Genomic DNA, 14,818 nt, shown 5'->3' with positions numbered 1-14,818 from the left:
ACACAAAGTAACAGAGTTGGGAGGGGAAAATTAGCACAATCAAGAAGTAAGACTACACTATGTTAAAATTCTACTTAGAATGATTTTCCATCCTTGGCTTTTTATTTTCATTTGAATCACATAATCATGAGATTGGAGGAGACGTTATGAATTATCAGCCCATCCAACCTCCTCATTCTCCCAAGGGGAACTAAGATCCAGAGAAGTTCTCAAGCTTGGTCCAAATCATGTGGCTATAATCCATTGTATATTTTGTCACCCCAAGGTACATCAGCCTCCAGAACTAGAGAGCTCAGTATTTTTATATATGTAACAAAATGGCAGTGCAAAGTCATTCTAAAATCAAAAATACAAATCATGTTTAGATTGGTTTCTTAGTCTAATGTTGAAGAATTCAGGGTGAAAAACCATAAGTCTTCATGAAAAAACTTGGGAAGGTAACACTTGAGTACGTCATTTTTTCATCTTCATACAAATCAAACTGAATGAGATGTTAAGACGTTTACAAATGTGTTTTGTGGTAGGTAATGTGCAGAATTCCAGCATTTTCCTCCCCACACTAGACTCCTCCTCATCTCGAAGTTTTGTGCCATTCTGCATCTATAACTTAGGGTTGCCAATACCAGATAATAAGGACTACAATGGTAAGCAAAAAAATCCCTGCCTCTCTGAAATTTTGCTTTATTAGAGGAAAAAGACATTAACCTAACAATCTCGTTCTTTCCAAAGACAATGATAAAAAAAAAAAGTGAACGTTATTCAAATTAACAGAAGTAAAACAAGAAATCAAGGCCAAACGATCAGCCAAGAAGCAGCATTGAACAATTCTTGTGACCCTAGCTGATAATGAAACATACTGGAGTTGGTGTCCAAAGACAATTCTCTTAAGAACCTTAGAAAAATTTGTTTTTGGCAATATTTTATTGTGATCTTGCTAAAACTACTTTACAGGGATTATTTCCTCTTTAAGTGACATGTTTTGTGAAACCATTGACACCATCTGAAATAATGTGCTGGGTCCTAAATGGGGACACCAGTTTTCCAAACACATTTCCAAAACAGACTGGCATTATCTGCTTGGGTATTTAAACCATACAGAATAGACAGACTGCTTCTAATGAATTGGAAAAACACTAAAAAGCTCTTCAAAAAGACTACTCACCCTTCATTCTGAAGACTGGAATGGGACTGCTATTCTTAAAAAGGCTAATGAAAATCAAAATGCTCTGCAGATTCTCTGAAGTCAAAGGATAGAAAGAACAAAGGCTTACTTCAAAGAACTTCTGAATGACGTAATTTCCAAACACATCTACCATGAGTTGGTAAGCAGCCTGGAGGATTTCATTGAAGACAAGCTGGCGCTCAGCTGGTGTGGCACGCTCAAGTTTCAGCTGAATGAATCTGAAGCACAAAGTAAAAAGGGCAATCACAGCACTGAAGGAAGACCTGGAGATACGTCAGAGAACCTCGGTTTGTAGACTGCATCCGTTCTGAAATGTGTGTGAGTGAGCATGTGTGCACACATATGCACACAATAAACCAAACTTTATTTGAATGAATCACCTGAACTCCCCTGAATAATTTTTAAATAGAGGAAGAAGGCCCTAACTTAATTGAGCTTTGAAAATTACATATAAATGATGGTATATTTCATTCCAGTAGGGCATGTCTACTGAATCTTATTTATGTGCAAGGTGGGAGGAGATGAAAAGGGGGTGGGGGGGGCGGGGTGCAGGAAGAGAGGAGGGGTGGAGGGAGACATAACACAACATGTACCCTACTTGACTTTTTCCTTTAGAAACCAGCCTCACATCAATGAACTCAAAGCTTACAGTCCTTACTATATTCTTTAACTTATTTTCATATAAAACAGCATCTATCAGCTACTCAGGAGGCTGAGGCAGGAGAATGGCATGAACCCGGGAGGCGGAGCTTGCAGTGAGCCGAGATTGCGCCACTGCACTCCAGCCTGGGCGACAGAGAGACACTCTGTCTCAAAAAACAAAACAGAACAAAATAAAACAAAAAACGAAAACAAAACAGTATTCATTATCTTCCAAAGTAGTAGCAGTCTGCCTTTTTTTAGTCCAGATGACCAGTATCGGGAAAATCATGTTGCCTCTCAATCTAGCCTATAGAATTCAAATATGAGAAATATTGGCCCAGTAGCAAGCTGGCAGAACTTAAGGAGGAGGTAGCTTCTGTAGAAACTGTTTCACTGGACACAGTCAAAAGAAAGAAACAGAAACAGAAATGGGAAAGAAGGATGGTGTTGTCACCATAATTATGCTCTATCCCCAGGACCAGATTCGCTTTCTGTGAAGCCCACTGCAGCAGCCCAACAGGAAGGGGTAACACAAACCAAATTCTGTCTTCTATAATAGTTTCTTCTCTCATCTCTACGTAGACTGTCACTTCTACAGAGTGGAACAACAAAGAAAGGTGGTAGAGCTGTCTTACTCCTAAGCACCCTAGATCAAACTTGTATTTGAATAGCATCTCTTCGAGAGCAAAAGATTCTTCATAATGTTTAAAGCAGCCAAAGTATATGTACGTCTTTGTTTTCATGTTTGTTTCTTAAATCCCTATGAAATAATGTGATGCAAACTAAGAGGCATGCTTTTAAAAAAATTACTATATGGCATTTTATTTCAGTAGATACCCATCTGAGCCAAGACAGTTAAGGCATTAAAATTTTGGTTACCTTAAAGTGCCAAAGTCAAGTACTCACCTGGACCCATGCTGGTCTTGGGAAAATTCCATTATATGTCCAGCAATCTCCCGCAGCTGTAAATTGGGGTACCGGTTGTTTCGAAAATCTTCCAAAAGCCTGCTCCTGCCAGAAGGCATGACATCAGACATTCCATATCGCAAACGAGAGGAAGAGAAAAGAGTGCTGCTCGGGCTGAAGAGGCTGGAGGCGCTGCTTGCACTGCGGTACTTGGCTTCAGCGCCTGGAGCAGCAGAGATGTATCTTCCACTGCCGTTCGTGAGTCCTCCTGTTGGTTACAGAGCAGGAGAACTTAAGACCATTCTTAAGAAACTTCATTCAAGAGAGGAAAAAGCATTCCCACACCCGAAAGCCTGCGCCATTTCTGATTTCTTCAATGCTGTTGTTTTTGTGTTAAGACAATTCTATTAGCGTCATGACTTTCGTAGGTCAACTCAACAACCTGGAAGGAAACTTCTGCACAAAGATTGAGATGGGAATGCTTTTACCGTTGATGGCAGACTGCTAGTAAGACTGCAGCAATAGTTAGCATGGCCCCTAGTAATGAAATGAGGGAGAAATATGCCAACCAGGTGAACCCAGCACCTGAGTACCAGCAATAAAAACTCAGAAAATGCAAAACACACTCAGACTTGAGTGGTTTTCCATTCTGAGATCTGTGGAGATGCCTTTCATTCTTGAATAACCCCCATTTCCATCTGAAACCCACTCTAAAAAATCAGGCACCCAGATTGGTCTGTTTTATACAGAGCACCCCGTGAAAAAGCTTTCTTTGAAGGAATGATTTTGCCACTAAATAGAAGTGTGAAAATCACTAAGACATTCCAGGCCATGAATGAGACATAATGAGTAGAAGATAGCAGATACCTTAAAAACGAAAAATTTTCGAGTTGTCATTACAAATGGACAGCTCTTAACAATTTCTATTGTGACACAGCCTGAAATGACCGTAGTTTCAACAACCTTCATGCCATTGATAATGCTGTTTTGACGGGTGACAAGAGAATAATTGCGAATCTCTAGACAGATAAAATAAACATATGACCAAAAGGCATATCAAAACATACAACAGGCCAGGTGCAGTGGCTGATGTCCATAACCCCAACACTTTGGGAGGTCGAGACAGGAGGATAGCTTGAGCCTAAGAGTTCGAGACCAGCCTGGACAACAGAGAGAGAACCCATCTCTAAAAAAATAAAAATAAATAAAAAATTAGCTGGGTGTGGTGATGCACACCTGTAGTCCTAACTACTTGGGATGTTGAGTTAGGAAGATCACCTGAGCCCAGCAGGTCGAGGCTGCAGTAAGCCATGATCGCACCACTCCATTTCAGTCTGGAAAACAGAGCAAGATCTTGTCTCCAAAAAAACAAGTATAGCAGCATAATAAATTACGAGTACTTTTAAATAACAGGCCGGGCACGGTGGCTCACACCTGTAATCCCAGCACTTTGGGAGGCTGAGGTGGGCGGATCATGAGGTCGGGAGATCAAGACCACCCTGGCTAACATGGTGAAACCCCGCCTCTACTAAAAAATACAAAAAAAAAATAATTAGCTGCGCATGGTGGGGGGCGCCTGTAGTCCCAGCTACTTGGGAGACTTAGGCAGGAGAAAGGTGAACCTGGGAGGCAGAGCTTGCAGTGAGCTGAGATTGTGCCACTGCACTCCAGCCTGGGCGACAGAGCAAGACTCCATCTTAAAAAAAAAAAAAAAACAGTTCTTATTTTATTATTTTTTTAATTTTGATTGCAACAGAAAAAAGATGTCAAGCCTTTCTGGGGTTGTTTCCCCCACCTCCTTTTAAACAAAAAGGCCAAAGTAGGTAAGAAATATTACATAAACCACAAAAAGTTTAGATGAATAACAATTAAAAATCCACGAGAAAAGTCATCCAACATTAACTACTTCTCAGCTCTTCACAAGTTTTAATAAATGTCTGGTTTGGGGTTTAATGGTAGCCACAAAAAGATACCCAGGCTGGACTTCACAGAATTCCAGGGCCCAGCTTCAAAAGTCTGGGTCTCAAAGTGATGAAACCACCAAAAGAAAATGGCTCAATGTTGAAATCTGTAAAATATTTACTGAGGATTTGTCCTAAGCCCAATTCTATGTTAGAAGGTTTTTCATATACACTTTCTTTGGAATTCTCACTGGCATTTTGGAAAAGGAGTTTGTAACTCCCATTTAAGTAACAGAAAATTAAGCCCAGAGAGATGAAATATAAAACCCAAAATTGTCATGGCCAGAATTCAGAACAGGGCTCTTAACTCCAGGGTCAGGGTCCTTTTGGGGTCTGAAATTCATTTTCGGACTCAGTTTCATCAAGTTTTCTTGTTCTACAGAACGTTCTTGTCAAATTCCACAGTATTTCTGAATTCAAATGAAAAGTGATTTTTTTTTTAAAGGAAAGTAAGTCAGGAGATTAATATGAACAGAAAACAGCAGTCATAAGACTGTTCTTTTATTTATTTATTTATTTTTGAGACGGAGTCTTGCTCTGTCGCCCAGGCTGGAGTGCAATGGTGCCATCTCGGCTCACTGCAATCTCCACCTCCCAGGTTGAAGCAATTCTCCCACCTCAGCCTTCCAAGTAGCTGGGACTACAGGTGTGCGCCACCACACCCAGCTAATTTTTGTATTTTTAGTAGAGATGGGGTTTCACTGTGTTGGCCAGACAGATCCTGAACTCCTGACCTCAAGAGATCTGCCCATCTCAGCTTCCCAAAGTGCTGGGATTACCGGCATGAGCCCACAGCACCCAGCCAAGAGACTGTTCTTTATTCCATTTCAGAAACAATTCTGTCTCACCTGTCTGAGGCTGGGGAGAAATGGGCAAAGAGGTGGTAACAGGGTAGGTTGGCAGGTATGGGGAAAGTGTGGCAACAGCAACATGCCAAAGAAGAAGGGATGGGGCGAACACGGGGCGAACACACAATGTTTTGAAAACAATTTAAAGGGATTTTAAGAAGCTGGTCACTGACCGAAATGGAAGGTAAATTATAAAGGAGCCAGGTCCTTGGTAATGATGTTTAATGATGAGACAAACCAACCCTGAACACTGCCCTACCACTATACTTCCAGTTATATAAGCCAATAAACGCACTTATTGTTTAAGCCACTCTGTTGGATGTTCTGTTATTTCTGGCAAAAACATAATGACTAATCCACACAAAGGACTAGACTGAATAACAGTTCATATGCGTACAAAAATGGTTAATACATTTACTGTGAGGTTTTGATTTTTGCCTCTTACCTCCTTAGATGTCAGACAAGTATATACTACAAGGACATTCATGCACACACACATACACACAGTTTTTATTACTAAGAAATATAGACATCTCTGAAGAGAAATTTTCCCAGGTACTAAATTATAAATGGCAAACTGACAGTTCACAGACATATTTTGTTTGAGCCAAGTAGTACTTCTTTCAACATCAAGCCAATGCTTAAATTTTTGCTCTAAATTGTAATTATCTTGTTTTTGAAAAAAATGTGTGACAAATAGTAAATATTTGACCATTGGTAAGTATTTGTTGACTGAATCTCATTTAGATAGCGAATGTGCATAAATCTGCTTTCTGATGCACAATAGTCTGAATACCAACATGTATTTGCACCCAAACCACTATAGCTCTGGGGGTTTCGGTGCAACACTCTGGAAGTGTTTAAATTTGCAACTGTTTTAAAAGAAACATTTCTCATAAGGCTTCAAAGGGACAGTGGTGGATTTCATAGGTCTGTGTCCTATGACAACTTTCCACAGACAGTAAGGGCTTAAATGTTTTATTTAAATTAATAAGCCCTTCAGTTATTTTGCATAATTGTATATAAGGGATTTCCGCCAGCAGCCATGTAGTATGTCATGCCCTTGCTACGTGGAATGTTCTCATTTACTTGCTTTTTGTACTCACAGATCTAATAGATGCCTAATGGGCAAAGCCCTGCCTTCCCACTTTTAAAGAAAAATTCCCATGGTCCCCAATATCTAGTTCTGTGTTTAATACAACCAGAAGCAACAATGTTCATCAAAATGTGTTTTAAAAATAAGCTCTCTCCAATTCATTCTCCAACACAACACCAAGGTAGCCCTAAATTAAATAACCATGAAGACTGATCATCTAAGTGCATGATTAATAAGGAGTCCAAAATACGTTAATTGTCACATAGTTAGTTTTACAGCTGATAAGTCTCCTTCAGAGAACCAAGTGAGAAATCACAAAATAACCATTTTAATTCAGAATGGGGAAATACCTAAACACATACATGACTACTGGTTACTGACCAGTAACTTAGAAACTTCTCCTTCATTTCAAGCAAGGACAGATAAAGGTATTTTGCGTTTGAGCTGTGCTTTTCCTAAAAAACTAAAAGGCACATAAAACTCTGAAGATAAAGAACAGAAAGAATACATTTTAAGAGGATGATAATTCTATCATGATAATAAAACTAAATGCTTTTTAGTTTAGAACTAAATTTCAGTTATAAATGCTTTGATTCTTTTGCCCTGGACAGCTTATGAACTTTTGAGCTCCTTTTTACTATTATATATTTCATTTCTGAAGTAATGAACAATCATAACACTTTCTTCCCGGGCAAATGAAAAGCCTGGGTATTGTCAACAAAAACTACCTGCTACCTCTTGATGTTTAAGAGTTTTTAAATGATACAGCCTGGGGACTGTGCAGAAAACTATAAGCATGGAGAAGCATTCTAAGAAATGAGGAGTGAGAAAGGGTGGAGTAGGATAAGGAGATCTATGGGTAGGCAGGGCGTGAAACCGCTACAGTCAGTCTTTGGGGACACTCATATCCACATCCTTTACTTTTTTCTCTTTGAGATGGGAAGCAGAATTTACCAGAGACGGATGTTTCCGTTATAAGTGAGAGTTTAAGGTTTTCTATGTAAACCACATATAAACCACAAATGAGAGTTACAGATCTAGTTAAGAAAATTCATATTTATTAACTATGATTAATAATTACAAAAATAATACTGTTAAATTGAGACATGCAACACATAATTAGGTCAAATAAAATAAATAATTGCAACATCTGTCTTGTTCAGGGTCACAACATATTTTATATGTGCACATTCATGGGTACATATGCATGTATGGGGGAGATGGGAGAGGAAGATTGAGAGAGATTTCACTTATTAAAATAGTGCATTTTATGCTAACAAATTTGGCAGTTTAGATGAAACGGACAAATTCCTAGAAAGTCACAAATTACCAAAACTGACTCAAGAAGAAATAAAAATCTGAACCCATAAGACCTATAAGAGGTAAAGAAATGGGGTAAGTAAAAATCTTACTACAAATAAATGTCCAGGTTAAGACTGCCTTACCTAGTCAAGTTTATCAAATGTCTAAAGAAATAATGCGGATACTCCACAAACTCTTCTAGAAAATAGAGGGGGATGCTACACTTCGAAGTTCATGCTATGAGGTCAATATCACCCTGACACCAAGCCACAACAAATACCTCACGAGAAAGAAAAACACACATCCTTCATTAATACAGATTCAAAAATTCTCAACAAAAATACAAACACACCGAATTGAACATGACCAAAGTAAGAGGTATATATGGAATGCAGGGTTGGATTAATATCTGAAAATCAATTAATGTAACATACCACTTTCACAGAATACAGGATAAAAGCCACATGATCATCATTTAAGATGTATATCTGGAATGCAGGGTTGGATTAACATCTGAAAATCAATTAATGTAACATACCACATTCACAGAATACAGGATAAAAGCCACAAGATCGTCAAATACAGAAAGAACAGCCAGGCAAGGTGGCGCACGCCTGTAATCCCAGCACTTTGGGAGGCCAAAGCGGGCAGATCAAGAGGTCAAGAGATTGAGACCATCCTAGCCAACACGGTGAAACCCTGTCTCTACTAAAAATACAAAAAATTAGCCGGGCATGGTGACAGGCGCCTGTAGTCCCAGCTACTTGGGACGCTGAGGCAGGAGAATGGCATGAACCTGGGAAGCGGGGGTTGCAGTGAGCTGAGATTGCACCACTGCACTCCAGCCTGGGCGACAGAGCAAGATTCCATCTCAAAAAAAAAAAAAAAAAAGGCAGAAAAAACACTTGACAAAAACTAAAACCCATTCACAACAAAAACTCACAACAAACTTAGGCTAGAAGGAAACTTTCTCAACCTAATAAAGGGCATCTACTAAAAACCAACTGTTTTAGATTATGCTTAATGTATTAGATTATGCTTAATGGTAAAAGATAAAATGCTTTACCCCCAGCTCCCGCCAGGTTCAGGAACAGGCCAGGCACGGTGGCTCAAGCCTGTAATCCCAGCACTTTGGGAGGCCAAGACGGGCGGATCACAAGGTCAGGAGATCAAGACCATCCTGGCTAACATGGTGAAACCCCGTCTCTACTAAAAGAAATACAAAAAAACTAGCTGAGCGTGGTGGCGGGCACCTGTAGTCCCAGCTACTCAGGAGGCTGAGGCAGGAGAATGGCGTAAACCCGGGAGGCGGAGCTTGCAGTGAGCTGAGATCCGGCCACTGCACTCCAGCCTGGGCGACAAAGCGAGACTCCATCTCAAAAAAAAAAAAAAAAAAAGATCAGGAACAAGGGAAGGATGTGTGCTCTTACTTCTTCCATTTAACACTGTCCAGGTCGAGCACCCTTTATCCAAAATACTTGGGACCAGAAGTGTTTCAGACTTTAAAGTCTTTCAGATTTTGGATACTTGCATTATATTTACCAGCTGAGCATCCTAATATGAGAATCAAAAATTCTAGAGCATTTCCTTTGAGCTTTGTTGACTTTCAACAAAGACTTTGTTGACACTCCAAAAACTCAGCATTTCAGAATTTTGATTTGGGATTTTAACCTGTACTGGAGGTTCTACACAGCGCAATCAGACAAGAAAAAGAAACGTAATCCAGATTGGAAAATGGCTTTTATTCTTAGATGATATAATCTTATATGTAGAAAATCCTACAGATTCCACCCAAAAACCATTAGAACTAATAATAAATGACTACAGCGAGGCCGCAGTATATAAGATCAACATACAAAAACCAATTGTATTTCTATAAGCAAGCAACAGTCGATCGAAAGATAAAACCAGAACACAATTCTATTTATAATAGCATCAAAAATATATGCAATTAGGAATAAATTTAACAGAAACAGTGCAAGACCTGTACACCAAAATTATGAAGGAAAATGGTGCTAGGACAACTAGAAATGCATGTGCAAAAAGATGAACCCTGACCTGACACCCAAAATTAACTCAAAATGGATCAGACTTATATTTAAGAGATAAAACAATAAATTTTTTTTAGAGCAAAACATGAGAAAATATTCCCCCAAGAGTTTGAGTTAGGCAAAGATTTCTTCGATACTATTTCAAAACCAAGATAAATTGAACCCCATCAAAATAAAAAACTACTGCATTTTAAAAGACAACATTTTAAAACTGAAAAAAAGGGACCAGCCTGGCCAACATGGTTAAACCTCATCTCTACTAAAAATAAAAAATTAGCTGGGCATGGTGGCACGTGCCTGCATTCCCAGCTACAGAGGAGACTGAGGCAAGAGAATCTCTTGAACCGGGAGGCAGAAGTTGGAGTGAGCCAAGATCATGCCACTGCATTCCAACCTGGGCCACAGAGTGAAACTCATCTCAAAAAAATAAATAAAATAAAATAAAGAAAAAAAGGAGCCAGGAACAGTAGCTCACACCTGTAATCCTAGTGCTTTCAGAGGCCAAGGCAAGAGGATCACTGGAGGCCCAGAGTTCAAGACACCCTGACCAACATAGCAAGACTTAGTTTCTACAAAAAAACATTATTTTAATTAGCCAGGTGTGGTGGTGTGTGCTTATAGTACCAGCTACTTGGGATGCTGGAGTGGAAAGATCCTTTGAGCCCAAGAGTTTGAGGTTACAGTGGGCTATGATAGCACCACTGCATTCCAGTCTGGGCAACAGAGCAAGACCCTGTCTCAAACAATAAAAACGGGGGTGGGGAATAGAACTCAAAAAGGTTTGTTTTTAGTCTGAACTTTAAACAATCAGTAATGAAAAACCACGCCACTCAGTAAGTGATTTTTAAATAAATAATAGGAAAAATTACTAAACAGGTCACTGAGTAAGTGATTTTTAAATAAATAACAGGAAAAATTACTAAACAGGTCACTGATTTTGTTAGACGATACTAACACATATCTGCCTACTGGGACAAAGTGTAAAAACGACAAGATGGGGAAAAGATCCACAAGAGATACAGGCTGGTATGCGCATTCAAACACTAGCTTTGTGGTTGGTATCATTAAGCAACATTCATTAAGACATGCTGAGTTTTAAGGGGTGAAGAGTTCTTTTGAGTATTCAACACAATGAATATAAAATGCTTAGTATGGCTGCTCGTCACTGCTGATGGCTGGTGGCAGCAGTGAAGCAGTATTAACCACAGAAGCTATATTAGGTGTGGGCCAGAAAGAAATGTTAAGTTTCTTATACTAAAACGTCTTTAAGGCCTCTTTATGGAGATCGTTAGAAACCAAGTAGCACACCTCTATTTTCTCAAGGAAACAGACTGAGCGGAGGCAAAGCTGTACTAATTGAGACAAAGAGTTCCTCAGGAATGGCATATATGAAACATGTACTACACACAACACAAGTCTAATGCAAATGTACACAAAGAAACTGCGTAAACAAGGTGAATGTTTCCAAGGAGAAGTTACGTTAAACATAAAACTAGGAAGGCAACAAGTCATTTGACAAGAAATAACTCACACTAATAGTTATTTCCTTCTTCAAAGGGAAAACATGAATTAAGAGGTAGTATTACATTAAATTGCTGATACTTTAGAAAGGAAAGGTATTATGCATGAAAGTAACACTTCCGGCTCCATTTCCACGCACCAAGGAACCACAGCTTTTTATTTGATTTTATCTTAACTTATTTTGAAACAGGGTCTTACTCTGTTGCTCAGGCTGGAGTGCAGTGGCATGATCTCAGCTCACTGCAGCCTGTCTCCCAGGTTCAAGCAATTCTTTCACCTCAGCCTCCCAAGTAGGTAGGACTACAGGCACGCACCACCATGCCTGGCTAATTTTTGTATTTTTTGGTAGAGGTGGGGTTTCACTATGTTGGCCAGGCTGGTCTTGAACTCCTGACCTCAAGTGATCTGTCTATCTCGGCCTCCCAAAGTGCTGGGCTTACAGATGTGAGCCACCGTGCCCGGCCCATTTATTTTTATAAATAAAGTTTTATTAGAAGATAGCTACATATTCACTCATTTACATTTTGTCTGTGGTTGCCTTCCAACAGCAGAGTAGAATATTCACTACAGACACCATCTGGCCTATAAAACCTAAAACATTTACTATCTGGTTCTTTATGAAAAAAATTTTAGCAGGTTCAGGTTGTTTAGTACATAGTATGGGATGACATAGTTTACCTGTTTTTAAACCAAGAAATTAAGATATATATTTCTGGATTTGATAATGGACTGGTTCAAGATACTCTGAGTATATCATGTGACAGGATATACACTGAAACTGCATGCTTTGGAGTCAAATATGCTTGATTCTAAACCTGTTCAAATCCAAGATGATCTAGGCTAGGCAAGATATTTAAGTCCTCAGACACGAAATAATACCTATACCTTCCAGGGTTGTATGTACAGGACCCAAAACCATTAACACCAGCAGGTAAATGCCAGGTCAATTAACATTGGTTCCTTCCTTCTAGCCATATATCAAACTGGGAGTCTGACACTCCTCTCCAGATTTTGCATTAACCCCCAGTCTTTAAAGCCAGGCATTGTGTCACTAGGAAACACTGTTGGGGAATGTACCCCATCGCCTGTCTACTTATTATGGACCTACTAATCAGGAAAGTCACAGTAACTTTTATAAAGTGATGTTCATATATAACCTGAGAAAATGAGTTCTACAACTACAGTTCTTACTGTATAAAACTTCAGGATACGCACACACATGCCAATGTGTATATATAAACATAGTTTTGACTTGAAACTCGCCTCTTTCAAACTCAAAGTTGTCACTCGTAGGTCTAGAATAATAAGTCTATTACGCTACCCACTTCAGACTTCTCTTGAATCCTATAAATCACTTTCTAGTCTGCCTATCCAAACGAAGGTATCCTGTTTGTTTTTAGTCAGTTCTCACTTCTGAGTCCATGAAGTCATTTAATCTCGCTGGTTAAAAACAGAATCTTCTTGGTAAAGTGGCCACACATGCTGATTTGCCCACGACAGTCCTGATTTAGGCCTATCATTACCAAGTAATTATTCATAGCACCCTCTTCCACTCACAAGAGTGTTATGGTTAGCATGATACATTATATGGTGACTCTACATCTAGGACTCAATTTTCCCCATCTAGCAAATAAATCAGTACTTCAAACTTAATACATAACTGTGGGAGAGAAGTATGCACCATGTTTGAGATAAGAAAATATCTCCCGTGTCCTGAAAGATTTAGAGATTTGCCACACCCCCCCCCAAAAAAAAAAAAAAAGTAATATAATTTTCTTTTCATTCTTATAGCCTGCTGCTTGGGATCCTCTTTTTCTTTCCCTATTTTCTAGACTCTAGATGGTAATATTTTAAAATCCCATGCATTAAAACAACCTAAATATTTAACAGGGAAATATACATTTCCTCATTAGCATACTGTATAATTTGAGAGTTTATATTTACAAATATTTTAAAATATGGCAAAATTTTAAAAATCAAATGCTTTTTGTGAAAAAGCAAGATATTATATGTACATATAGCAGAGGGGAAACTTTGAAAAGAAATAAGGCAAAATATTAATTGTGGTGGTATTGCAGGTGGTGATACTAGGTGATTAAATTCTGTCTCTGTGTTTCCTAGCTTCACTGAAATGAACCTGTGTTTATATTGTTTACATGGAAATACTCTCACAGGTAGCCAAAGAATCAAATGTTCATACTAAAGCTAACTGAATATACAGGGAATGTACCCAACTATAGTAAAGCCAAAACTGCTACACTATCTATAGGTACAGCCTGAATAACATGAGGTATTTACGGAAGGCACAGAATACCCAGGACACTTCTAGTATAAAGGGACTGTCCTTTGCTTATGCAAAGTTCTTGTAATGTCATCGGTGGCAAGAGAGTTCTAGAGTTCAAGGTGGTGTTAGAGTAATGGTTCTTACCCAGGTTTAAGCTTGAAGAGGATCCATGTGAAGAGAGGGAAGGAGGTGGTGTCTGTGAATGTCCTGGTCCCTGACTAGGGAGAGGCATGCCCACGGGTCCAGGAGAGGAGGAAAAGCTAAGGCCGTTATAAAAACTGTGTCCAATGGGGGTCAAGCTGCTCGATGTCCTCTTATAAAGGTCACTGCTGCCAGTCAGGGAGTCACGGCGGGAGCCACTGCCAGTGTTGGAGTTTGCAACTAAAATGGAATTAAAACAATGCAGATAAGAACAGGCCTGTTCTTCGAAGAACAAGCCCAGTGACCTGTTCCTAACACTTTGATCCAGACTCCTTACCACCGCAAATTTGTCAGCAGAGACAGCCTAACTGTTAATGTAGCAGTACTAGGGGCAGATAAGTAATAAAGAGGACATGGCTCAGGTTAACATGACCATCAAACGTATGCCAAATTTACCTTCCTATGGGGTGTTGTATATTATAGGATAAGGGAGGGTTAAAAAGCTCTGACGGCCACATGAGCTATGGAAAAGGTGGAAGAAAATGGACTAGAAGAATGCCTTTCATCAATTGAACAGGTTCAAGTAGAAAAATGGGATACAGAAAAAAGATTTGTAAATGGGCTACTGCCCCACTACACAAGACTTCTATATTGAAAGCCTGTTTTCTCAGTGGGTTCAATCTAGAGTCAACGCTGCCCTCAATTCCAATTAAGATAATTTCTTTCACACATGCCCTTCTATTTAGGGATCACTTTTGTTTTTTATAATCTCTGCAATTATCCCATTATTCACCATACTACACTCCTGCTTTTTTCATCACAACATTAAAAATATCTTGGTCTAATATCCTTCCTCCTAATTTTCCACACGTCTACCTTATAT

At 39.2% G+C, this 14,818-nt stretch overlaps 1 protein-coding gene across 50 annotated transcripts in view; it reads right to left on the bottom strand.

Moving 5' to 3' along the window:
• Positions 1 to 14,818, bottom strand: part of PUM1 (pumilio RNA binding family member 1) — a 136,549-nt gene that overhangs the window by 19,211 nt on the left and 102,520 nt on the right. For 26 of the 50 annotated variants that reach the window (XM_015133619.3, XM_077964910.1, XM_077964896.1 and 23 more), the window contains 3 exons: positions 13,939 to 14,175; positions 2,732 to 2,999; positions 1,272 to 1,401 (listed from right to left, as the gene is read on the bottom strand). In XM_015133619.3, the coding sequence (XP_014989105.1) occupies positions 1,272 to 1,401; positions 2,732 to 2,999; positions 13,939 to 14,175 (635 nt within the window). The remainder of the gene's footprint in view (positions 1 to 1,271; positions 1,402 to 2,731; positions 3,000 to 13,938; positions 14,176 to 14,818) is intronic. The other 24 variants (XM_028836937.2, XM_077964941.1, XM_077964948.1 and 21 more) reach the window with 1 other exon arrangement.

Source organism: Macaca mulatta, chromosome 1 (assembly GCF_049350105.2).
Source record: "Macaca mulatta isolate MMU2019108-1 chromosome 1, T2T-MMU8v2.0, whole genome shotgun sequence".
NCBI classification, from domain to species: domain Eukaryota; kingdom Metazoa; phylum Chordata; class Mammalia; order Primates; family Cercopithecidae; genus Macaca; species Macaca mulatta.
The sequence above is the reverse complement of the archived record's forward strand: the minus strand, read 5'-3'. Positions and strand labels throughout refer to the sequence as shown.